The 26119-nt window shown below is 39.9% G+C and overlaps 1 protein-coding gene across 1 annotated transcript in view; it reads left to right on the top strand.

Annotated features, from left to right (window-relative positions):
- The window catches only part of LOC104281149 (ubiquitin carboxyl-terminal hydrolase 32-like), a 60560-nt gene extending 41788 nt beyond the window's left edge, over positions 1-18772 (top strand). Inside the window, 22 exon segments of the mRNA XM_009879050.1 lie at positions 200-375; positions 1096-1236; positions 3350-3467; positions 5748-5902; positions 6639-6720; positions 7077-7151; positions 7744-7882; positions 8149-8254; positions 8906-9079; positions 9456-9630; positions 10288-10439; positions 11192-11303; positions 11859-12070; positions 13352-13504; positions 13507-13541; positions 14062-14148; positions 15005-15125; positions 15763-15954; positions 16203-16494; positions 16941-17374; positions 17680-17772; positions 18309-18772. Of these exon segments, the coding sequence (XP_009877352.1) occupies positions 200-375; positions 1096-1236; positions 3350-3467; positions 5748-5902; positions 6639-6720; positions 7077-7151; positions 7744-7882; positions 8149-8254; positions 8906-9079; positions 9456-9630; positions 10288-10439; positions 11192-11303; positions 11859-12070; positions 13352-13504; positions 13507-13541; positions 14062-14148; positions 15005-15125; positions 15763-15954; positions 16203-16494; positions 16941-17374; positions 17680-17772; positions 18309-18482 (3398 nt within the window). The 3' untranslated portion in view covers positions 18483-18772.
- Positions 18773-26119: the final 7347 nt, after the last annotated feature.

The raw sequence follows: 26119 nt of genomic DNA, 5'->3' as shown, positions 1-26119 counted from the left end.
CACTCTGTAATTTGGAAGAGTCGTGTATTTTCCTGAAGTATGAAGGATAGCAAACTTGCCTCAATGACCTTTTTGAAAACAAAAAAAGAATACAAAAGTGTAGTTCATTTATGATTTATGGAGCCGTGAACTGAAATAGAGGTCTTTGTGTTGCGTTTGGGTGGGTCTTTTTTGTTCCTTTTTTTCCCTTCTGTTACAGATACTCTTTATGCTGGCACACCAGGGACTGACGTGTGTTTCGCCAGGCAGCATAATACTTCGGACAATAATAACCAGTGTTTTCTTGGAACCAATGGGAATACTTTGCTACAGCTGAATCCTCAGAAACCAGGAGCGATTGATAACCAACCCCTCGTAACACAGGAACCGGTGAAGGTGAATGCATCTGAGTCATGTGAATATAGGAAGAGTATCTTTTTGTACACTTTTACTACAGCTTTTCATGTATTGTTGGGTTTTTTTTCAGTTAGTGGCATAATTCTGAATTAACACTGCCTTGTCATATAACAAAAATAGAGTTTCTTACTCTTTATTTTACAATGAACACATTGTGTTCTGCTCCTGAGGCTGCTACCGAGTGGTTTGTGAGATGAGAAACGTTCTCCATGTTCTTAAAACTTACAAATGAAAAAAGGCATTTATGAAAACACAACTTTTGGCATTAAATGTAAAATATTTGAATTATTAAACACTTGTGTGTTTTCAGTCTAAATATGAGTCTATTACTGTTGCATAAAACCAGAAAATAGTTGACTAAGTAGTAAAACAAAACTGGCAGCTTTTCCAGTATTCATGTACACCAAATGTAGAGCACAGACCAGCACCATCAGTGATGAACGTAGATTGGATTTCTTTATGCAATGTCTAAAGCTGTCGGAGTAGGTGCCGCGAGGGAGAAGCGTGTTACAGATTTTATACTGGATGGCCTTTTAGAGAAATGGCAAATAGTGAAACTCAAGTGTTGATTGTTGTTGCATTTAAATACCATATTTCTATGTTCATGAGCTATGTGTTCTGTGTTCATGAACTGAAATGGTTCGAGCTGTATGCTGTTTTTATCGCTTGCGACTTGATACAATCCCTTCTTGTTTAAAGGCTGCATCGTTAACCATGGAGGGCGGAAGATTAAAGCGATCTCCACAATTGATTGAAGGAAAAGACTACGTAATGGTACCAGAACCAGTCTGGAGAGCACTTTACCATTGGTATGGAGCAAATCTGTCCTTGCCCAGGCCGGTGAGTTGTAATTAGCGACACTGTTTATTTACCATAACCACCAAGATAATAGAAACAACCTAATGTGACCGAGCTTCTGCCAGGTAATCTGTTGTGGTTATCTCCCACTTCATCCAAAATGGATAGTCTCAATGAAAATATTGAAGAGTGAGCTGCTCTATAGTTACAAATCAGTAATATGACATTTTTGTACCAATTATTTAATTACCTGTACTCACTTCAAGCCTTCTAGTAAAATGAACTGATTGGTAGGAGCTTACCAAAGATGGACTGGTATATGTAGTTGTTTGTGTTAAAGTTTCGCTTAAAAAAAAAAAGAAAAAAAAACTTGGAAGAGCTGAAATAGATTTATGGTAACTAACACTAGTATTTTCGATATTGAAGCTGTAATGTCTTACATTGAAAATTATTTTGGATCACAATGCTGCAAGTATTGCAGAACATAATTTTCAAATGTGACAGTGCTATATATTAAACGGAATTGACTAAGTGGCCTAATAATTAGTCCGTGTTATTTCAGTGAGATTCTTTTGATTGCAGTTAAAACAGCGACAGTGTTTCTGAAAGAGAAGCAGTAATTATATAGCACAAGCCATTGTAGAGTCCTGTAATTTGCTCTCAATTTATTGAGCTATATCTCTGTTTCTCTGTGTGCCATACTGCAAAACGATTAACAGGTCATCATCGTTTGGAGCCAAAGCTGGCATGCCTTGAATTATTAATAGAGAATTTATAAAAAAAGTAGGCTGATGTTAGAGGCAAGAAAAATTGAAGTAATTTGGTCTGTTCACTTAGAAACAGTGGAAACTTTCTTCAGTTTCTGTTGAGTGTGTTTATTCCATATAGTGGTTGGTTTTATTCTGCGTCAGGTAGTCTTTTCTAGGAGCTACATTTAAAAAATAGGAAGTGAGGGGATTTTTTTGACTGTCACAACCAGTCAGTGTCGCGAATGGCAGAGCATTAGCTTGTGTGATTTTTGACAATTTGGTCTGGTAGCCATAGTACTGACAGGGATTTTTATAGTGGAAAAATCGCCGGCTTCTGCTACCCTCCTCCTGTGCATTCTCCATGGAAACAAACACCTTTCGTGATCCAGAAAAGGCCACGTCTCTTTATACACAAATTAACGTGCTTGAGATGTTTGCGGTAGGGTTCAGAATGAGGGAATTTTCATTTGGGTATCCTGTCTGCTAAAAAATAAAAATAGCATGTGTATAAACCGTAACTTTTCAGTCCGTAGTTAAGGAATATTTTGACATTTTGTTATCCCAACACTTGAATTCTTGAAGACGGTTTGATTGCTTGTAACCACGTTTAAAGGCACTTACAGTCTCAGCCTCCCACCCCACAGCAGAGACTATTACGGGGTTTATTTCCCAAAAATGCAGTATCTGCTGGTTTTGTTGTAACTGGAGTTTAATACTGTGGCACTTGAGTGCATTATATTGCTGCTCGTGATTTAAGCTGAGTGTTTTCTTCTGCTTCAAACGGTCACAAAAATAGTGAGCGTTCCTGCTGTTTATGTATGTCTACGGTTGGGTGGATCTAGGTGCCAAAACCTTTGTGGAAAGAGAGACTGAAAAGCTACAGGTCGTGCTCTGGGGTAGTTTCAGCTTTTTCTGTCAACGTACCAGAAGGCAACAAAAACAAGTTTATCTGTTCTTACAGTATGGAGGTCCTATAGTTCAGAAAGTCCAGATCAAAGGGCTTATTCAGCACATGTAAGTTCTTCAACAGTTGTGAAATTTTTATATTGAAGTGTACACTGAGTAGAATTAATGAGGTTCATTGTAGATTCACATATATTTCAGGAATTATAAAAACGTTCTTTCCGTGGTGTTGTACAGAAAGCTATGCTCCACTAAGTAAGGTGTTTGGTTTTGACACTCTGCAACTAATAAGCTTCAAAAAGTGCTTAGAAATCAGTAAATTGTTATTCCTGTGGATATTTACCTAAGACCTCATAAGAAGTTGAGAAGATTTCTCATCTCCTAATAAAACACGGTTTATTTTTTTTCACTGCCTGTTTTAATCACTACTTTCCATTCCTGTTGAGATTTCCTCCACGTTTGGATGAGCAGTCTCTAAAATCTGGTTTCGACGTCTTGCCTAGGTGATCAAAAACAGCAAAACAAACGTGCCTGAGCTCGAGTTGTTTCCGCGCTACCTGCTCTTCCTGAGACAGCAGCCTGCCACTCGAACGCAGCAGTCCAACATCTGGGTCAATATGGGTATGATGAGCCTGAGAATGTTTCCCCAGCATTTACCTAGAGGTAACTTAAGAATGCAGCAAGAACACAAGTGCGCAGTTTCTAAGAAAGCGAGACCCGCAGCTTGCTGTCCCTGTGCTTGCACACCAGCTAATCAACTGTGAGGCGCAGTCAGCGTTTTGGTAAAGATATGTGAAGGCTTTCCTGCTCTCCTCTCCTCTCCTGAAAACGGAGGGAGCGTTTTCAGTGAGGTCAGTTTTACCGTGGATAGCGTGGTGAGTTGCAAGTGAGGAATGAGCGCTGCGTAAACTAAGTGGCTGAGAAGGGCAGGACGGATTAATCCCGTCGGTAGATGATTTTGTAGCCATAGGACAGATGTATCTGTGCATTGGGGTGTGTCTGGTAGTGCAGTGGTACAGTAAAGGAAATCGTTTGGCCAGCTGGTTCGGAGTTACCTGGGCAGCTAGGCTTTAGTGCCCCAAAAGAGGTAATACTCTTTAGAAAGGGATTGATTTAATGGAGTAGGAAGACCATTATTTGATGCGGTTCAGAAAGACAGTTCAGTAGGAAGTGTAAACATCTGACTAAAATCTATGTGCTGTAGTTGTAGTGGTAAGCTCACCAAAAGATTGTACAGGTAATGGGCTATAAGAATAATCTTTAGAGCCATTACAAGAATAATCTTTAGAGCCATTTCGGCCGCGAGGTGTTGCAGGGTTTGTTTGCAGTCACACGTGGTGTGCACAGCTGCCTACTTGCCTTGCACGACACATTGGAAGAAGTACTTGATGTCCGCACACCTGTGTGGATCCACGCAGACGTACATATGCATCCCCAGTAATATATGTCCAGTAACAGGCTCACCTGACTACTTAAAATTAAATCCTTTAGCCTTGCTAGTGTTAGCCTGTGATTTAAAATCTCATGCAGATGCTTGATGTTTCACCGCTCGGGTCGAGTCTCAGACTTGATATGTAGGTAGTAGCCGCCTGCTTGATCGAGTTCCGCTACAGAAACTGCCTGCTACCCAAATTTGGTTTTCCTACTTAACCTGAGAAAATGGAAACTGCTTTGTTTGAACATCCTAAAATGCCCAAATTCAAATGAAGAGAATCTTCTGATGTGCCAAATTTGACCTTGATTTGGAATTGTTTCACTCTGCACTAATTTATTCGTCCAATCAGTTATTAATCTTTTTGAGTTTTCAAATACGCTTTCTTGCTGTAATCTTACAACTAATCCTCTGACCCCTAATCTAAGAAAATGTTTAGGTTTTTTTTGTTTTCTTTAAGGAAATCCGTAACTTGCTTGATATACTGACGCAAAATTGATGCTTTGCTGACTTACAAGATGATTACAGTGCAGGTTTACTCTCTCGCAAAATTGCATGTAGTGTTGCATCTTTTTGGTATGGTACCGTTTATTTTATTTTAATCTTTTGACAGTGAAAGCAGAAGTGTCACTCATCTCGTTACTTAAGTAATGCAGTCGCCCAGTTGGGTTTGGCCGCGTAATAAAAGCTTTTGACGAACGTGTGACAGACCTGTCTCTGTGAGGAGTGGGGAACTTCCTAAGTTTAAACTAAAAACACGTGAAGTTGGTCTCATCTCTTGTGCAACTGTTTTATTTAAAGATGAGCTCGTATTATAGAAAAGAGCAGCGGTCTCGTCTGATGGAATTAATTTGTTAAGAAATTCTGGTGAAAATCCCAGGCACTTTCACAGAATGTGTTCTGAGGAATTGGGTTATTAAGAATACTTTTATTGTGGAACTGCCAGGCTGATTTCATCTTCATGGATCAGCATTCATCTCCATAGAAGAGCTAAAGCAAAGTCATGCTGCTTCCAAGAATAGTCAGGCTTATTTTTTTTGACCTTATTTTTTACTTAGTCTTCCCTCCAAGAGAAAATTCTCATGAAATTTTGAGGTCCTTTATTTTGAAAATTATCGTTTAGTTTGAAACTCTTTCTCTTGGAGAGAAATAAAAGAATAGCACTGTCTTCTAAAACTTGTTTTAAACTCTTTCTTTCCTATGAAATCTTAGGGGAGCAATTTTCTAATAGGTCCCCTTAAGAAGGGGGAGGTAAATTTATCTACTTTGTGAAAGCAAGCTTGTTGTCCCCGATAACTAGTAACAATTACCTTTTGATCTAACTCATTATTTTATCCACAAAAACAGTAGAACTGTGCACAGCTTTTTCACGCAGTACTTGCAGGGTGTGAGTTGTTACTGGTGTGATTTGGGTTGGCCTGTGGGGATGTACCTTATCTTTTGCTCTTTTCTTATACCTGTGAACACAGGGAATGTTCCTTCACCGAACGCTCCTTTAAAAAGAGTGTTGGCTTACACCGGCTGCTTTAGTCGAATGCAAACAATTAAAGAGATCCATGAATATCTCTCCCAGAGGCTACGTATAAAAGAAGAAGATATGCGCCTCTGGTTATACAACAGTGAGGTAATGTCGGTCTTTTTGCTGATTTTTAATTTATCAGCTATTGGGTGTTGTGTATCTTACCCCTTTCTAGAAACAGTAAAATACACATTCACAGGAAAAAAAAAAATTAGGGGACATAAGTTTCCTTTGCAATTCAGTTGCCCAGGTTAGAAAACTGTAGCCACTTGATTTCTGGGCTTTGTTGTGCTCTCCAAGCAGTGAAATTTAGATTTTGGTGTTAATGACCCAGAAAATGTTATCATCTGTGTTCCTAGTTGCCTGTTAACATTTGGTTATCCTCTGATATGTTTAAAAATAGGCAATTGGTTGATCTATTAAAAGGCTTGACAGGCAGTTTCATAGAAACTGTTTTAAATTGAAATACAAAAATATTCTTTCATTGGCACTCATGATGCTGCAGGCTTCTCTTGGCACAGAAGCCAGCAGCCATCCAGGATCTTTTTCAAACGTGTACATGAATGAATCACAATGCACAAGCAGAATGCATTCCTCCCAGTCATTAAGTGCATGTAATTCTCTCCTTCTAAAGAAATATCACATAAAATTAAAGCATTGAACTAGAGACTTCTGGAGATCAGTGAACTACCGTTTTTAATTAATATGGGTAGGAAACCGGTGCTTTCATTTTTGTGAAGAAATTGTTAATTGTTAATAATAATGTTTAGTTTTATTGCTTCAAGACTGGAATATCCTCAGAGATTTTTAAATCTAGAAGTAATAAGTGTTTCTCCTCCAGAACTATCTTACTTTGCTGGATGATGAAGATCACAGACTGGAGTATCTTAAAATCCAGGATGAGCAGCATCTAGTAATAGAAGGTTCGTAACAGCAATAAATATTAGTGGTTGCTCATGAAGTGAACAGATTTGTTCAAATCCGGGGGATCCTTACTGAGTACTAGAATAAGTGCTGTAAAATTTATTACCCAACAGGAAAGACATTTCAAGGCTGCTTTCTGAAGATGTTACTGGCGTGGTTGCAACGTTATCAGTGTTAGGGTGATTTCCAGTATTGACTGGAAACATGCAAAGGAAAACTAGTAAAAATAATAACTACAGAAAAGCAAAATTTTCCTCTCAAATATTAGAAAATTTTAATTAAGCCTCTTCAGCTGTATCATCTCTCTGGATAAAGTAACAATTAAAAAAAATCTTCATACCATATCTCTTTCTAGTTCGAAACAAAGACATGAGCTGGCCAGAAGAGATGTCTTTTATAGCAAACAGCAGTAAAATAGACAGACATAAAGGTAAGCATTTCGGCATAGTAATTGAATTATGATGAAAAGAAAAATCCAAGAGGCTATGTTGTGTTGAAACGACTCTTTTTAATAGAAGTGCGCTTAACATTGGAAGAGGTCTTCTGTGCCTGTGCTGCTTTGCTTGTTCTTTCTGATCTATTGACTTAGATGCTGGAAATGTGGGAGGGTTGGACGTATAGATAGATAGAGATTTGTAGATGCTCAGATGCAGCAGTAGCAAATTCCAAATTTTGTCATTGTTATCTCGGATGGTTTTTAAGAGAATGAATAGTTAAGATTTTAACAAATCAATCCAGGAATTTCAGTACAATAATCACTGATATGAAAATAGTTTATATGGTTTGTAGGGATGTCTGTGATGGATCAGATCCAACAAAATCCCTTAATTTCTGTTAAATGGAATTGAGAGAGCAGATCTGTTGAGCAGACTGTTCCTCTCTGCTAGCTGTAGTCTCGTAATTGGGAGCAGGTTAAACTGAATTGGTTACTGGGAAGATGTCGTATTCTTAACTTGACTGGGACACGGTTCTGAACTTCTCACATCTGCACAATTGGTACAGTCACACTTTCTCTTTCTCAGTTCCTACTGAAAAGGGTGCTACTGGATTAAGCAACCTGGGTAACACGTGCTTCATGAACTCCAGTATCCAGTGTGTCAGTAATACACAACCTCTAACACGGTATTTCATCTCAGGAAGACATCTTTATGAACTTAACAGGTAATTTTCCATTTGAAATGCTGTAACAATTCTTTAAAATTAGTTTCAGCTTTCAGAAGTGTACAGTACAAGTAAATCCTTTTAACTTCAGCGTTACCAACCATCAGCTGTACAGCGAATACTAGTTTGCTTACATGAAAGTAGATACTTTTGTTTCTGGGAGACTTAAAACAGTCCAGCAGGAAGCCGTTGCGCTTCCTTATGTATCCTCCTGCTTGAGCTTTGTTTAAATTTTAGTATGATATTAATTGTGGTGTGATTTTTAGGACAAATCCAATAGGAATGAAAGGACACATGGCCAAGTGCTACGGGGATTTGGTTCAGGAGTTGTGGAGCGGAACTCAGAAGAATATAGCACCCTTAAAGCTGCGGGTGAGTGTGGCGGTGTTATTTAAAGGTAGAAAGTGGGAATTTCTTTGAATAGCAGAAATCTTTTAATGCACTTTTTCCTGATGTTACCTGCATTGTCATGGTTCTGGGACTCAAATCAGCATCTCCCCTAGAGAGAGGGAAGGAAACTTGGAGCTATATTTCACGTGTTAGGAAGTTGGCAGTTGAAACCAGTGACCGTATTGTAGACGGTCAGTCAGTCATCATGTAGGTTACTTCAGGTTGGTCACAAACTTTTTGCTTTTTTTGCCTGTAAGGAGTGTAGGGGAGATGTTCAGCAAGGGCTGGGCGGGCGCAGGATGCGCGTCTGCAGGAGGCCAGCGCTCATCCGTCCTGGTGCTGAGGACTTGAGCAGCTTTCTGAGGAATGGAGTCATGGCTCAGTGGCTGTGAGGTCAAAGGAGTTGCCTGACCTGAATCAGAGGTTTTGTGGCTTTTCTAGCCCTTGTTTAGACAAACACATCATCCTTTGTCCCTCTAAGTGATCTTTTATTCTCAAAGCATAGGGAGTTACCTTCAACTCTTGGCCATTGAATCTGTGCTCGTTGACAGCAGGGATCTTGTCTGCAATATTTTGATTTATTGTTACAACTTTTGTTATGTGATGTTAAATAACTTTCTGGGGTTTTTATAGTGGACAATAGCAAAATATGCTCCAAGATTTAATGGCTTTCAACAGCAAGACTCCCAGGAGCTTCTGGCTTTTCTTTTGGATGGTCTTCATGAGGATTTGAACAGAGTTCATGACAAGCCATATGTTGAACTGAAAGATAGTGATGGTCGACCAGACTGGGAAGTAGCAGCAGAGGTATGGATTAAAGTTTTTGAGCTGAAAATGACTTGTTTTAAGTATTATAATAAAGCTGTAAAGATGATGCTTCACATCATTTTGAACACCTCCTCAGAATTATGAAGTATCAAAACATTTCAAGATACCCAATGATCTTTCAAAAGTACTTTAAATGATGCCATACCTTGATTATTATGTTAATTGAAATAACTTTTCTTAGCTCGTGTTGAAACTAAATACTGCTTCCTATTTTTTAGAAACTGATAAATTACTTGTATGGAAATAATGTTTCCAATGAAACTGTGGAGGTCTTCCAGCTTACCCTACTTCCTGTAGTTGAAGCAAGTAGTTCTCAGTTTCTAACTTAGTCTTGGTTTTTTGTAATTCATTTTAGGCCTGGGAAAACCATCTGAGAAGAAACAGATCCATCGTTGTAGATTTATTTCATGGGCAGCTGAAGTCACAAGTCAAATGTAAAACTTGTGGGCATATAAGTGTTAGATTTGACCCTTTTAATTTTTTATCCTTGCCATTGCCAATGGATAGCTACATGCACCTAGAAATTACAGGTGAGTAGTAATGTTTAACCCTATAAACTTGTCAGTATTAAAAAAAAGTGTGTATGTAGAGCAGATTTTCAGCAGCTATAAAACATCTGGATTTTACTTGGCTTAGCGCTTACACTTGTAAGTAGTACAGCCATATTTCGTATAGTAGAGTACAAGAATTTTCACTGGAATCAGCTGAACTAAAATAAAACCTTTTAAAACAGAGCATAGATGGCCCATTTTTAGGCTTGACTAAAGGATTTCAGCAGAAACATGTAAAATGGAGATTCTGAGAACTTTCCTTCTGTTCACTCTGTTGTGGAGGTTGTCCTGAATCTACCTAGAGCAAAAAAGAAGAGCTGGGGGAGTGTACAAACAAAAAATGCTTCGCAGGTCATGAACTATCCTATGAGGAACCCACATATTGTTGGAGAAGAGGCAGAAGGAAAGATGATTAAAAAAAGTGAAACAAATTTTGAAAACATTTTCTACCGCTTACACAACACGAGATTTTCTGACGTTTGTCTACAGGCCTTGAAAATTGGCTGGCAAAAAATAAATTGTATCTTCAAGTGGGGAAAAAAATTGCTTTCTAGAAAATAGATCGCTGTAACATATTATTCTTACTAAAACTTTCCTGGTTTGCTGACCAGCGTATTTTTTTTTTCCTCTTGAAAGTAATTAAATTAGATGGTACTACTCCTGTTCGATATGGCCTGAGACTGAACATGGATGAAAAGTATACAGGTTTGAAAAAACAGTTAAGTGAACTCTGTGGGCTCAAACCAGAACAAATTCTGCTTGCAGAAGTGCATAGCTCCAATATAAAGGTAAGAAGAAAAAAACCTGACTGTTGCTGCAACGTACTTTGGTATTTTCATTTGTTATTTGTGTAGAGCAGCGTAATTCTTTATTCTTTTTGACGTTAGGTTTTGCTTACAAGAACTGTGAAATAATTCAACTAAATATGTGATAAAAAGATCTGCTTAGTTATGTCTCTGTATGAACTTCTAGTTCGTTCTTAACCATAATTTGGCTTGCTCTAAATAGATTTAAAATCAAAGTACAATGAACCAAAATAAACCACTTGTAAACAAAATTAATAGTGATGTAGAAGCTTACAGATGCTTAATTGAATTGATTACTAATGATATTTTTAGGAAAAAAATTATAAAATCATCTTGAGGTAATAAATCTCAAGTTAGAGTGCTTTGATGAGTTTAAACACTATCAAGATGTTGGAGGCGTAAGTGATGACTGCCTTTAGTGTGTATATGTGTGTGTATCTATAAGTTTGAAGGGTTTTTTTGCAGTCGGTCAATAAGATGAAAACTGCTTGAAGCTCAGTGCTCTCCGTGTGTTTAGAAAACCATTAGTAACTCTCTCGGGTCTTGCTGCAGAGATCTGCAGAGGACTGTGCTTGTTGGGCTCCCTTTCTACCCTCTAGAGAGGTGTAAGAAGGCAGGTGGGAGGGGAGGGCTGAGCTGACGGCTGTGCTGTTTTCAAAAGACCAAAACCTGTTTGGACTCATGGGTAGAAGTATTCACGTGTCTGACCAACTTTCCTTTTTTTATTATTGAAGAACTTTCCTCAAGACAACCAGAAAGTACGGTTATCGGTGAGCGGGTTTTTGTGCGCATTTGAAATACCAATTCCAGGATCCCCTACATCGGCATCAAGTCCTGTGCAGACAGGTAAAAGAAAAGGTTTCTTTTCCCTTTATAATGCACAGTGCTTAGGTAGCAGAGAGATTCAGGAGAAACCCTTCCTTCTTGGTAAGGAGTGGACATCAACGATTAAATAAATAAAAGACAAATAATTGAGGATTCTTATCCACAGAGAAACAGTGAGCATATCTCAGCATCTACTGATGATCTGGGATTCTTTTAGGATCATGCCCAGGCTAGTGGTCTGAAGATCACTGTACACTTCAGTCAAAGACACAAGAAGCATGCAAAATATTTTATTACGTGTGAATTGGCTCTAAGGCAGGACATAGAAAATAATTGGAAGCATGATTTGCGTTTTATTGTTTGGGTTTCACATCTGAGTTGTAAACACCTCTTATTCTTTGCTCTTGCGTGCTCTGATTTTGCCAAGTTGCAGGCAAATAAAAGGTCAGATGTTGGGCTTAAGGAGAGTAAAAGATATTGCATAAAGCACACTGAACAGAATGGAAAAGCTAAAAATCTTGTGATAATTCTGGTTACTGCAGATAACTGAGAATGTCATGGTCTGTCTGCCTACAGATGTCTCCACTGGGCCATCAGCTAATGGAACACCCAACATAATGATGAACGGGGACCTTCCGAAACCCACCCTCATTCCAAACGGAATGCCAAATACTGTGGTGCCCTGCGGAACGGAGCGCACCCTTGCCAACAGGACTCTCAACGGTCACGTGCCCTTGCTTGCTGATAGTCCGTGTACAGGATATATCATTGCGGTGCACAGAAAAATGGTTGGTGCATTTTGCATTTGTTCTAAACTGTTCACATGACACACTTGGAGAGAAAGTCAGTGGGGATTTTTAATGTCCGTATGATAAGTTAATCTTTATAAGAAGAGGGAGCAGGAATACATTTAGCTCTTAAGTGAGCACCAAGTTCTACAGAAACACAGCTCTTGTAAATTTAAATCATAATGTCTAGTGCTGGTGCAGGGTTTTTTCTTTCCTTAGTACTGGCGTGCTTCCCAGTTCTTTAATGCTGAGATGCATACTTGGGCATTCGCTAACTCCCTGATTAAATGTTCCAGATTCTTTGAGCAGAAAAAAAATCTAATTAGAGGAGCTACTAGAAATGCATTTCTTTGCCATTATGTGGAAAAGCCTTCTTTCTTGTCCGCAAACAGAGTGAAGATATATGGTACCTTCCTGAGTCGTTCTTTAGCATTAACTACACTGCGTAAAAGCATCGGTACTTAAATTGAACTCTAAATATCAAAGCTGGGTGGCTGAACACCTCAGATAGCCACATGTTCTGCGTGTGTTATAGAGTCTTTAGAGGCTGTTGACATTTAGAGCCTGGTGGCTGCGGGGCAGGCGACTTTTCTGCTTCCCTCGTTACTGTGTGTTTGTCTTCCCTCAAGTAGTGGCCACTGAGCACCCTTGTCACCAGTACCTCGATTCAAATCTTGCAGAATCTCGTAGGCTGTTGGTGTAATGCGTTTGAGCCATTCGAAGCCACTGGTTGTACAGCTTAAAAACCCGTACAAGTTGTTTGACCACTACAGCATGTTAAATCTTTCTTATAAATGGGAGCTGTAGCGTGAGAGTTAGGTTGTCTGCTTGTCGTAAGTTGTGTGCATGTCTGTAGTACCTCCCTTAGACCTAAAGGTTTTCTTTCTCTGACAAACTTCAGCTTGCCTAGCCTGGAGGTCATTTGGGGACAAGTGTTAGCAGCATTAGGTGCACGTCTGCGTTACAGTATCACCATGGAAAAGCCAAAAATATAGATCATATGATATACAAAATATTGTACGTGCTTGAAATACAGATTTATGTTTGATGCAGTCTATTGCCTAAGTGACATTGGCATAATATCATAAAATATATTAAAAAATAGTCAAGTCAACGATCAACATTTACAGTATTTAGTATTGGGAAAATATAAGCGCACTTTTAATGGTTTATTTTAATTGCCAAAGCCTGAAACGAGTAACAAGGTCGGCATCCCAGTAATTATGGTGATATGAGTCAGTGCTTACTTACATCTGAGTCATTCTTATTTCACCTACGCAGATGCGGACGGAATTATATTTTCTTTCATCTCAGAAGAATCGTCCTAGCCTCTTTGGAATGCCGCTCATTGTTCCTTGTACGGTTCACACGCGGAAGAAGGACCTGTATGACGCCGTGTGGATTCAGGTTTCGAGGCTCGCCAGCCCTTTTTCCCCCCGCCTCAGGAAGCCAGTAACCACGCCCAGGACTGGTGAGTTGGGCGTCTCAGGCTTTAGCAGCCTTCTCATGGTACCTCTGCTCACTGAACACACACTCTTTGGCGTGTAATTAAGCTTTAAATGTCAACAATTTTAGGAAGAGTTGTGCGCCCTTTCATCCCAAATGCTTTCTGTCCTCAATCTCCACTTAGTGGGTTATTTTTGTAAGAAACAATTTTAGAGTCCTGCGATTCAATAATGGCGATAATTAAAGAGAAATTCTGATCCTTTTTAGTGCGGTTAAATGCGGTTTACCTTCTAGCTGCTCTTAAAGGCTGGCTTTATGCAAAATTGTTTGATTCAGTCTCATCCAGTGACTGGTAATTAATTATATCTGACAACTTCAGGCAACGTAAAGGCAGGTCTTAGTACTTTAATCAAAATTATGATTTTGAGTGGGGGGTTTTGTTTGTTTTTGGTTTTTTCAAGTAAACATAGCCCGCATAGTGAAGGAAGGAAATTGGCAGTCGGAATGTGCGCTCGTGTTTCATGTTGTGTTCTCTTGTGTTCCAGCGATGATAGCATGGGCTATCAGTATCCATTCACCCTCAGGGTAGTTCAGAAGGATGGAAATTCTTGTGCTTGGTGTCCATGGTACAGGTAAATTGTCCTTTCGAGATTTAAGGAAGGGAACCGCTCCAGCAGAAATGTAATTTATGGTAATGGATTTGTGATATGTTTCAGACTTCAGAGGTAATATCAAACAATAAGAATCTAGAATCTAATTTAACCGGAACTCTCACATGGCAGACTTTGACTGTAGTATAGCTTTTATGACTTGGAGAGCTGAAAGCTTTTGCTGACACAGAAACTCTGAATTAGGAGAGAGAGGTGAGATTATCAAAAAAGTCTTAACCCCTTGCAGTATTCTGTTTGAGTACGGGTATATATGCCGGCACGTGTGTGGATTATTTGTGGGGGGTCCATACAAAACCAAACTTCTAGATTTAAATAATCTACGCTCGCTTGAAGAGTAAGAACTAAAATGGACAGTAAGATATTCATCCTGGAAGCATGCTGGGAATTTTCCCTAAACAAAGACATGCTGCTGAAAAATCCAGCCCCTTGCTGGAAGGCATTCAGACCGTATATTCAGTTTAGAATAAGTGTCTTACAGTTAGATAAATAAATTGCATTAGCTGTCCTGTAAAGTACTTGAGGAGACAGAGCATTATAGTTTTCTCGTGCCATAGGTAGACTTGATCACCATTATAACCACGTAGATGGTTGAGCTCACCCAGCTGCTTCGATTTTTCATCCCTATTAAAGTTTTGTAGTAAACCAGCAAACTGACGCTGGTGGGTTTTTTGTAAAACCGCCTCTTTTGCACTGAAGGCAAGGCCTGAAACTTTGGGGCTGCATATGTTACGAAATACAGAGCAGAACTGGAGCGTTCAAGTAATGTTAAACTTAGTTATTGGACAATTTGCTTACCACCTCTCGCTTTTCAATTTAGATTTTGCCGTGGCTGTAAAATTGAGTGCACGGAAGATAGAGCTTGTGTTGGGAACGCTTACATTGCCGTAGACTGGGATCCAACAGCGCTCCATCTGCGCTACCAGACGTCGCAAGAACGGGTAAAATTCCAACGCAAACCCTTTGCTGTTTTTTAATAGCTTTATAATAGCGTTTTGGGGTGATTTTTTTTGCAAATGATGCTTCTTTTATCCATTTTCTGTTAAACTGAAGTCGATAGTCACTGGATAAATTAATGGCTTAATGTTAGACCTCTTACATGACCATAGTGTGGAAAGAAAGCTTTGAAGAAACCATAGCAGCATATTTTCTCTTTGTTGTCAGTTGCTTTTGATCTGGCCTCCGCAATATATTGCAAAATACACTAATTTAACACATTTTCTACGTATACCAGTATAAACAGGTGAGTAGACCTGTTCTTTATTGAGTCAGCATGTCTAGAGTGAAGCCTGCAGCTGAGTTAATCTCAAGTAGCTATTCAAACTTGTGAGTTGATTCTGTAAACTTGTGCTCTGTGGGTAATTTTATAAGCAGAGCCCAAGAGTAAGGACAGTGCATCATTTGTGGGTCAGCCTCTTCATAACTGAAATGAAATTTCTGCTGTGACTCAGGGCGTGTAGTGTTTATCTTTAGTCCTAAATAACTCTATGAGGCCGTTTGTATGATACTGTGAATAGAGCTTTCCTCTGAGCAGTTGGTCTGTGTTTCCAAGTCAGATACAGTTTTATCTCACTTCAGATTGTAGAAGAACACGAAAGTGTTGAACAAAGCCGACGAGCTCAAGCAGAGCCCATCAATCTGGATAGTTGTCTTCGAGCCTTCACCAGCGAGGAGGAACTGGGGGAGGATGAGATGTACTACTGTTCCAAATGCAAGACCCATTGTTTGGCCACCAAAAAACTGGATCTTTGGAGACTTCCTCCTATTTTGGTATGATCTGGTGTAATTTTCCTCTACAGCAACAAAGCCAAAGTACGTTGGTCACAAATTTGAATTGCTAGCTATCTCCCCTCATTCTGAATAAGAATATTTGCTTTTGTTCGCCATCTCGGAAAAGACACTGACTTGGCGTATGATAAATTGTGTGTGGTTTTGGAAAAATTGGTTTTCAACAGTGAAATTACTCACTGTGCTGCAGTTGACCTCCTTTTAATTTTCTCTAACTCCTTTCTCCTTAGATCATTCACCTGAAAAGATTTCAGTTCGTGAACGGCCGCTGGATAAAATCTCAGAAAATTGTTAAATTTCCCAGAGAAAATTTTGACCCAAGTGCCTTTTTGGTACAAAGGGATCCAAGTCATCTTCAAAGAAAGCAGCTGACGCTCCAGGTTGACACCATTCCTGAACCACGGACCCTCCAAGGGGAGTCTAAAAAAATGGATCTGCAGACCACTTGCACACCAGGAGAAGGAGATACACTGAACAGAAGTCCATCCTCCCTTAACACTACTGTCTTGAGTAATGTCAAAGGTAGGTAATAATTAGGGAAAATTCCAGACAATTATGATCTTTGAAGGGGAAAAATATTAGGAATAAAATTTTAATGCTTCTTTGGACAAAACCCTACAGTGATTTTGAAACGTTTCTGCTGTTGTTTGCCCTGGAAAGCTTAGTGAAGCTTTTACCATTTAAAAAAAAGAAAGAAAGAAGAAAAAATGTTTCTCAATGACAGCAGATACTGGCACTGTCTGCCTGTGTCAGTGGGCTCGACTAAAAGTGAGGAATGTGCTCCTGCATTGAAGTGTAAATTTCAGTTTATAGATGTATGTATGTGTGCAGAGATAAGTTCTTCTTTTATGTGCTCCTCGTCAGCTGCAGTGAAACAGTGTTGTCTAATGTTTGGTTATTTAAAAAAAAAGATAAATTAGCTGGCCTGTGTTTACTTGTATTAGCTGTTCACATGTTTTCTGTTTTAGCATCTCCGTCTTTGGGGAGGAAAAGTGGAACCAGCTGCCCTTCAAGTAAAAACAGTAGCCCAAACAGTAGCCCAAGGACTTTAGGAAGAGGTAAAGGGCGTCTGCGGCTGCCGCAGCTGGGCAAAAACAAACTGTCAAGTAGCAAAGAAAATTTGGACGTGAGTAAAGAGAACGGTACCGACCAGGAGCAGAGATTTACTTGCGATCAAGGTGATGCTCTTACTAGAGGGCAGATTTTGGGTGGTAGCCAGAGCGAACTCTATACTGCTCAGGACAGTGAGGTGTCTCTGGCCAACGGGTACATCTGCGAGCAGAATGCCTACAGCAACGGCAGCCTCAACGGGCACATGGATAACCACAGCGAGGACGACGTTACAGATGACCAAAGAGACGACGTGTGTGTTAACCCTATCTACAACCTATATGCAATTTCGGTAAGTGGACGAAATGCTTCTCCTCGATTGTCTTCCTTGCACAAAGTAGGCATCTGCTGAGAAGGGGGACAGAGCAGTGCTGTTGCCTGCAAAATCGATTTGCTGTAAAACAGAGCGCAGCTGAAAAGTGTATCCCTGCATAATGGTTTTTTCTGCTCCAGTATGTAAAGTGAGTCAGCTCTGGATGTATAGATTGTCACGAACCATTCTCGCTCGCTTAAAGACCGTGAATTTGTGAATCATTTATCCTGTGTATTCTGGGTGTTGATGTTTGATGCAGAACTTTTCTTCTTCATTTTCTTCAGTGCCATTCAGGAATTATGGGAGGGGGTCATTATGTCACTTATGCCAAAAACCCGAACAACAAGTGGTACTGCTACAACGACAGTAGCTGTAAGGTAAATAATTTATTTTTGTAGCCATCATTTTGGTCTTAGTTACCTAGAGCCAAAGGAGTTTACATTTGGTGAGAACTGTTCTTTGAAATCATGAGCATCCTGAAAGTTGCAGCGGATAAATATTAAAATTGTTAACTGAAATTGGTACATGAGAGATTTTTTTGAGTTAACATCTGTTCATCAGCTGCTACCGTGGCTGAGGAAAGATGCTTATTTCGTATAAAGATGGAAAAAGTACTAAAAATGGAAGTCTAAGAATATTTTTTCACGATGCTAGCAGTTTTGTCTTCAATTACTGAATAATTGGATTCCGACATTCCTAAGTATTCCCATTTTTTGCTATAACATTTGTCAGACTTTTCAAGTCAATAATGGAGCCTGATAACTCTAATAAGGGAGTCAGGAAATGTGATCCTTGTTGTAAACAGCCGGTTAAAAACACTATTTCTGGGGCAGTTGCATGTATTTTAAGCTCGATGACAGTAACATGCTTGCCCCATTGCGGATTTCAGAGCAGGTTTTTCTCTTTTTCTCAGGAGCTGCACCCCGACGAGATCGACACCGACTCTGCCTACATTCTTTTCTACGAGCAGCAGGGGGTAGACTATGCACAATTTCTGCCAAAGATAGATGGCAAAAAGATGGCAGACACGAGCAGCATGGATGAGGATTTTGAGTCCGATTACAAGAAGTATTGTGTTTTACAGTGAGCGGAGCATCTTCCACGGACTGGTTTGAGAACGTGAGCAACGACATCCCGATGCTTACATTTGGCAAAAATGCTATTGAAACGGATACCCTAAGTGTAGTTATTGTACCCCGTGATCCGAAAGCACAAAAAGAAAACCCTGATTAAATAGCAGTTAATGTAAAGATAGTAACGTTTTGTTCTGTTATCTCACTACATGCTCTAAACATTTCTGATGTTAGACATCAGGCTGAGACTGCCATTGGCCTTTAAATAAAATGGTTTGAGAAAAGCCGACTAGGACCAAATAAGAACTAAATTAAATAGTCCAAATAAGAGCTAAACGAAGTAGTGTAGAGTTTACCAACTGTTCTAACAAACCCCTAAGGCTCTCTTTAGGTTTAAGATAATGGGGAAAAAAAAATTTGTAGTGTTGTCTTTGGACAACATGATATTGCTACCTCCTTTTTCCTGCAGTTTTATTGCATTTTATTGGCAAAACAGGGAAAGCAAGAGAACGAAAAGTGCAAAGACTTCCAGAATTACCATCCAGAGGAAAGAGAAGTTTCCAGTTTTGCCACCACTAATGTGTGTCAATTGCTTTCTTTTCTGTATGTTGGGAGCACAACCAAATCACAGTTTGAGAAGAGGTTAATTTCTGCACTCGAATGGTTTATTAGAATTGCGTTTTCTCCATGTGTTGGCTGTGCAGATCAACATGTTTCAGGAATGGCTTTTCTGCCTGAAGAGCGCTGTCTCGAACTTCTGAGATGCCTCAAGAGGAAACTTCAGGCTGAGGAGAGTAGTTGTGATTACACGCATGGTGTCTTAAAACGTGCACATTGCACAAAATGTTCCCAACTTTTGGAAGGAAAGATGCTTGAGCTTATGTTTCATGACTGGTGTTGCTTTTTAAATTTGCACTTTTAAAAATTCATGTAATTCAATTCAAAAACATAGTTTGTTTTTGTTGTTGTAAGGGCTCTGGAGTGAATGGCTGTGAATTATCCACTGTGTATTTCAAACAAGAAGCTGTGGCTGTCAGGTAGCTATCGTAGCATTCATGGATGGTTTCTTTTTTATTATTGTTTTCCTAATTTAATGGAGTTTCTTTGTTTCAAAATTTGGTTGCCTTTCAAATTTTCTTTTTCTTTCTTCTCTTTTTTTTTTGTTTTGTTTTATTTGCAACAGGTTATGCATATAGTTGCAATTCAACCAGAATTGCTTTCCATGCCCTTGCAACATGCTCTTTTAAGTCAGCGGGCTTATTGCATGAAGGAAAGCATGACTGAGTCTTAGCAGAGACTGGAAAAAAGATGGTTATTTTTTGAGCAGGCATTTCTTTAAACATTTTCAGTGTTAAATTGTTTGTGTATCTGAATGAAGATAAAAATCTCACTCTTTTGGCCTTTTGTTCTTCAGCTGAGCCTAAGAAGCTTACTAATTTTGTCGTGTGTCATCTTCCAACCCTTTAGATTTTGTATCTTCACTAACAAAATTGATGCTTACACGGTTGGTCTCTGAAATAAATGTTTGGATTCGTTTTAACGTGTTTCACAAGAATGCCAAACCTACCGGGAAGTGTAGAATTCCCAGAAAGATCTGAGTTTTATCCATTTCAGAAATTGTATCGGCTGATCTTGCTGTCTCTACTCAGGCTAAAGCCTCCCTGCGTTTGTCGGAGGTCGCTGCCTCGGTGAGGACAGCACATCGGTTCCAAAACAAGTATCATCTTTCCTGTGAAGTGTTGCTCCCTATTCTATATGCTCTTTTATCTTTAAAGAGGTTTAAACACTGAGACTGAAGAGAAGCAAACGTGACTTGCGAATTTCTAGGTTAGAGTTTCTTTCTGCACCCATTTGTCTACTCCTCCCTCCTCAAACTCCATGAAAAGTGAAAGATTTTCAACTAATTTACTTTAAAATGTTTTATTTAAGCAGGTAGCACAATCTACTAATGTTATTTGATCTTCTGTTTGTTACATTGGTTGTAATTAATTTTTTTAAATTAAATTAATTCATGAATTAGTAGTAAATTTATTAAGTTAACTATTAACTACATTCACTTTGTAAATTATTGTATAAAACTTATTGACAATGCACTGACTTTAGAAAGATGTTAATGTACATAAATACCTTGTAAATAAAATAGTGTTGATGTACTGGAATATGAACTGTATTAAAAAAAGGTATCGGTAATTGTATATGGAGTGAACCTGTTTATCTGTAACTATATTATTCAAACAAATTAAATACTGTGGATGCAGATGAAGTGTCACCTCTTGTCAGATAATTTTTAATAACTGCTTTCCTTCTTTAAAGTGTCTGTGCTCTCTTCATTAAGCTTGAGCGGAATTGGCGATCCAAAAACGGGAAGCGTGTGAGTGAGCACGGAGCTGTTCATCACAGGTTGTCCGGCACCAAGTACCAGCGTATTTCACCTCTTCTGATTTTGTCTTGAAGTTACTGTAGTTTTCCCTCTGAGAACATTCCGCTCGGGTTTTTTAGAATTAGTCTGTTTGACCATCTGAAGTGCGTGTCTGGATACGTGCGAGAGCGAGACCTTCCCTTCTTACAGGTAAGGCTGAAGAACTCGTGCACTGAACCACGTGAACTCAGTGGTTCTCAACGTTTTCCCGTGCTGCAAATTTGATATCTTTGCGATGACTTAGAAGCACAGTGGCTGCACATGGGATCCCCTTTTTACCCACCTTTTACAACCCTCCTGCAGGTTATTAAAGCGGAGGAAAGAAATTAAATGTCTTTTAAAATATTTAATTGCTTCAGTTTTGTATGTGTACTTGGACAATCGAAAGTCAAGCTGTGATTTTATTCCAGTTTCCCATGCTGTGGGAAGTTGAACAGACGTTAGATTTAAAAAAAAAAAAAATATTTTCTTAAATATTCCAGAAATAGTGGGATTATAAGGATAAAAATTCCATCATTGGAGGATTTGATACAAAGTTACGAGACAAATCTTGTAATGGCGTGTGCTGAATTTTTGCCTTCAGCTTGTACAATTGATCAGTGGGCATCTTGGGTCAAGCAGAATATCTGCCTGAGATAGAACCAGCTTTCTCTACATGTAGTTCATACAGAAGACATAGAAGCAAAAGGAAAGATCCAAGTTGAAAAAAAAAAGTGTAGTTCATAAGGTGAAGCCAAGAAATACCGTGTCCGCAGTGCTTCAGCGGAGACGCCCGGTGGTCTCCAAGCAGCCGTTAGCGCAGGCGGAGAATGAAAGCACCACGATCGCCAGCAAATTCTTTCCTGTAGCTAGCGGAAGAATCGCACGCTGTAGTACAGGCAGTCGTCATTTCCTCGGATGTTGTTTTGTAACCCGTTCAGTCTGTAAAACACAGAATAACTTGGGCTGGTAAACAAGGTCATCTGCTCCACCTAACCGCTGAGTGCATGTCTCTGTCACGTAACAGTTCCCTGTGTCGTGGCTGGGGTCAATACCCAGGGTGATGTGCTTGGTTACATGTTAATTTTCTGTACAAGTTGGGGCAAGTGTGCCCCTGGGTGTCTTTAATGTGCCATCCTGAAGCCCACGTTCTGCTACTCTCTGCAGAAGTAAAGTGGAAGTTAATATGATCTGAGACTCACAGTGGGGTTTTTTGGAAGATAGACTTCACCGTGAATCCAAATAACTGTGAGGTTAATGCTAACGGCAAAAGGTGTTTTGGAGAGCTTCAGAGGCTACAGGCTGAGTTTAGCGAGGTAAATGGTGCTGGAGCTCTGACTCGTTCGATACGTTAGTGCCAGAGGAAGCATTCCCTGCATGTGTCGGATCTTAACACCGGGATTTGAAAAGGAAAGGGAGAAAGAGAATGCTGTATTTGAGAAAATATTTGGGCTTTTACCCAGAGTTGAATGGGAAGTTTCTTCTAGAATCTTTTCCTTTTGTGCTGCACACGTTTGTTTGATATTTTGCTGTGTGCCAGTGTATTTTAGATGTATCCTGCTGCTGGGCTGTAGTTGGTGCAAGACTTAAGGCTGACAAAGTGGGAAATCAAAGGCACAAATCAGGCACTGGAGGGATAATGGCTCCGAGACAAAGGTACGTGAGCAAGAGGTCAAAATAGGTCTTTCTTGGACACATACACTTGCAAATAGATTCCAGTCCAGAAGCAAAATAAAACTTCAGAAGGTGAATCCAGCTGTTGGTTGGTGGAATTGCTGAAAAGGAAACAGCTGTTCCTGAACTGTATTTTCATCAGCAACTCTTTGGTTGTTTGCAGGAGGTAAGTTTGATGTTTTCTCAGTTGAATCCCTTGTTCAGTATTGCTGTTAATGATAATGACATTTCAGAGGTCCCTTAGGTGCATGAGGGTTGGCTCTCGAAGCAGTGCCTTTGAAGCAAGGCTCTGAAGGTACTTCTCGTGTGGTCGTGGTGTCCCAGTCGGTTCCTGCTGCCGCTTCTACCTTTGCGAGTGTTTTCTCACATATGTTCTTGATTGCGTGCAGTGTTTAGACATTTCCTCTGAGCAGACACTGTCGTGCTGCAATTACAATCATGCTTTTTTCCGAAAAGGAAGTAAATGTGGTCGAGTTGGCAGCTGGACCAAAGTCCACAGCGAGTTGGTCTACCAGGAGCCATCCATCGCTTGGACTTGGTTGTCTTCTGAATGTTTAAAATGAATGGTGCTTGTGTTTAGCTGGGAATGAAATGTTCTTATTTGATGGTCCTTGAAGATGCTAAAGGGATATTTAACTGAGGATCATGTCAGGCAAGGTAGAATCTCTGGAAGTGCAGCCTGGGGATAAATTTTCAGAGCATTCCACGTGGTTGTTCTTCACAAGTGTGGCAATTCCACGGTGGTGTTTGAGCCATTCGTACGTTTTCAATATTGAAAATGTAGTTTGACTCAGAGAATCATGGATTTCCTCTGTAAGGCTTTTAGGTATTGAAAGTGCATTTAAAGAAAAAAAAAATCTAGTTACCAAAGGGGTTCATTAGTGCTGTAATAGTAAAGTAGTAGTAGCGTAGTAGTAAAGCTTTCAGTAGAACAGCTTTTATTGATTCAGAAGTGTACCAAGGACCATTAAACTGATGAAGGCATTATATCACTGCCAAAAAGCTGCAGCCGTTTTCTGCTGTTGAATGCCTTTTTACTTCCCACATCTGGATTATATAAATCTCGGGCGAGGACTCTGAAAGGAGCAGAGCCCCTTTGGTCAGGCAGGAGCAATTGTGAAACGAGCTGTGCTGGAAATTTTGCCTGCATACCTTGAAGTGAGTCTGAAACGCTAAAAATACGTGACCTACGCTTGCAGGTGGGTCGGTACGTTCCTTAAAACCTGGAGTGAACTCCATCAACCTGTGGCTTTTGGTCTTTCTGCTGGGAGGGAGAGGGAAAGGCAGAGCCTTGAGGAGCAGGGCCTGCAGGTAGGGTTGGTGCCCAGCACGGCACCGTATGTCTTAATTGCACCTTTTGTTACTCTTTTTTTTTTTTCCCTCAGGCCCAGTAAATTGAAGCCAGCAGTTACTAAAATGCAGTCAGGCATGCTTGCTGATTTATCGTTTCAGGAAAATAAAAACCCAACAGAAGCTTGGGAGATTGTGCCTTTTGTTTGGGACAAGCCTTCAGCTTCCTTGTTCATGTGTAAAAGATTTCCTGTTTGTGAAAATGAAAAGCAATGCTTGATAAAGGTCCCTTTAGCCAAACCAGCCACAAACTATATAGTAAGGATGCTTCTGGACTTAGTGTGAATCAAAATTGTCTGAGTGTATTTGTAGAAATGCCACCCAAGTCATGATTCTTAGCAGCTCACAAAGAAACTAGAGCAGCTGACAGGCTCTTTTATCATATAGGCATAGGATCCTTGTCTTTTGGGGATTAAATACTGTTTATCATTGAGAGACTTTAGCAGTTTTTTGTAGCTTTGGCAATTTAGTCCTTTTCTCTGGATGAACAGAGCTGGGAGACTCTGAGGAAAGAGAACTGAGCAGGACATCGGGGTGTCCATAGGATGTGTTAATTGTTCATCTAAAGGCAGAGTTGAAAGGATACTGGAAAATGAAGTTTAGTTTTTTATTTAGGAAAAATGACCTCAGGACTGAAAATCACAAGGAAGGTTTCTATTAACTTGTTAAACTTCAGTTAATCTTGTATTTTCCTGCCCCCAGTGTTTGCATCTTGTGCGGTGGTGATGCCCCTGGGTCAGACTTGGGATTAAAACCACCCCAAGCTGCTTTCCTGTGTTTATTCAAGCCTGTGAGAAGTGTAGAGGCAACAAAAGCGCATGTGGATACTCATTTTAAGGCTGAAGAAAAGATAAATAATCACGAACATCCATTTATACAAAAGCACATCCAGCAGGCTCTCTGTCATTTGTTAGAGTAGAAAACAAACGGCAAAATAATGGCAAGATACAGCTTCCAGTTGTATTTAGGATTGTTCCAGGCAGGTCCCTAATGGTTTGAGGCTTCCTTTCGAGGGGTCTGAAGCCACCATCCTGCGTAGCTTCCCCCAAAGATGTTCCTTATTTTCCCTTCTGCTGAAGGAGTCGCGTGGTTTCGAGGATCAACGTGTGGTTTCGAGGATCGACGCGTGTTTTCGCTGGCTGGGAGCGCCGAGTGCGAAACCCAACAGCCGTTCTTGGAAACTCTCCGATTCTGATGCTCTCCTCAGCCTTTAGCTGCAAACCCTCCCCTGGCTCCGGCCCTTCGTGTCTCTCATCGATATAAAATTGCAAAAATAGGGCTAAGGCAGCTGAACCTCCCGTCCCACGTTGCCCAAATTCTTACTGAACCGCACCTTCAAACTTTTAGCGCTGTGTTGAAAACTCAGAACTGCAGAGCAAACAGATGTCCCCAGGTGGGGCAGAGGCTGCTTTGGTTTGTCAGAGTTCATGGAGTTCCATCCCTTGCAAAAATAATAAATAAGAGCAGCAGATGCCTCGCAGCCTTTTGTTAAAGTGTTTGTCTAATCCTTGAAAATACAGGACTCCTTGTACTCAGTTGAGCAATATTATTTATCTTAGTACTGAGGAATTATTTTTTCCCAGCATTTGATTTTTATTGGGTGCAAAGTGCAAATGAAAGGAGAGCTCGCAGAGCTCCTGTGGGCGATGACTCTGCTTTCTGGGTTTGGAAAGGGCACAGCCCAGCCTCTCACACCGTTTCCCAGGGAGCTGTTTCTCAGTCCTGTGTAACACGCTAAAATAATGCTAAAATAACGCTAAAATAACGGGCTGCTTCTTCTTCTGGCGAGTGGGAAGCACGGGCAGCTCCTGGGGCTGCCCCCAAGCAGATTTTGTTTTCTCTCGTGAAAATAACAGGAACGTTTCACTTGGCCTCAAACTGAAGGCATCAGCCTTGGTTTATACCATCTGCCTTTTCCACAGAGCGGGTGTTTATGTTACAAATACAAATTGGTATGAACTGAGTCAAATTGAACAAATTGATACAAAATTGACAAATTGATACAAACCGATACAAGTTGGACACTGGCATGGTGTATAATTTTTCATTATTAAAAAATATATATTTGGGGTTTAATTAAAAAAATAAGATTCTTTCATTTCTGAAATACCTTCTTTTTGCTTTGAGGAAACAAAAAGCTCTGGAACAGCTGTTAAGATGATGATGTTAGTATTCTGTCACAGCCAGGTCATCTTATCGAGACTTTCAGATCTTTGCTGCAAATGCGCA

This window comes from Apaloderma vittatum, unplaced genomic scaffold (genome assembly GCF_000703405.1).
Source record: "Apaloderma vittatum isolate BGI_N311 unplaced genomic scaffold, ASM70340v1 scaffold23551, whole genome shotgun sequence".
Classification (NCBI taxonomy): domain Eukaryota; kingdom Metazoa; phylum Chordata; class Aves; order Trogoniformes; family Trogonidae; genus Apaloderma; species Apaloderma vittatum.
Note: the sequence above shows the minus strand (reverse complement) of the source record. Positions and strands in the feature narration are given on the sequence as shown.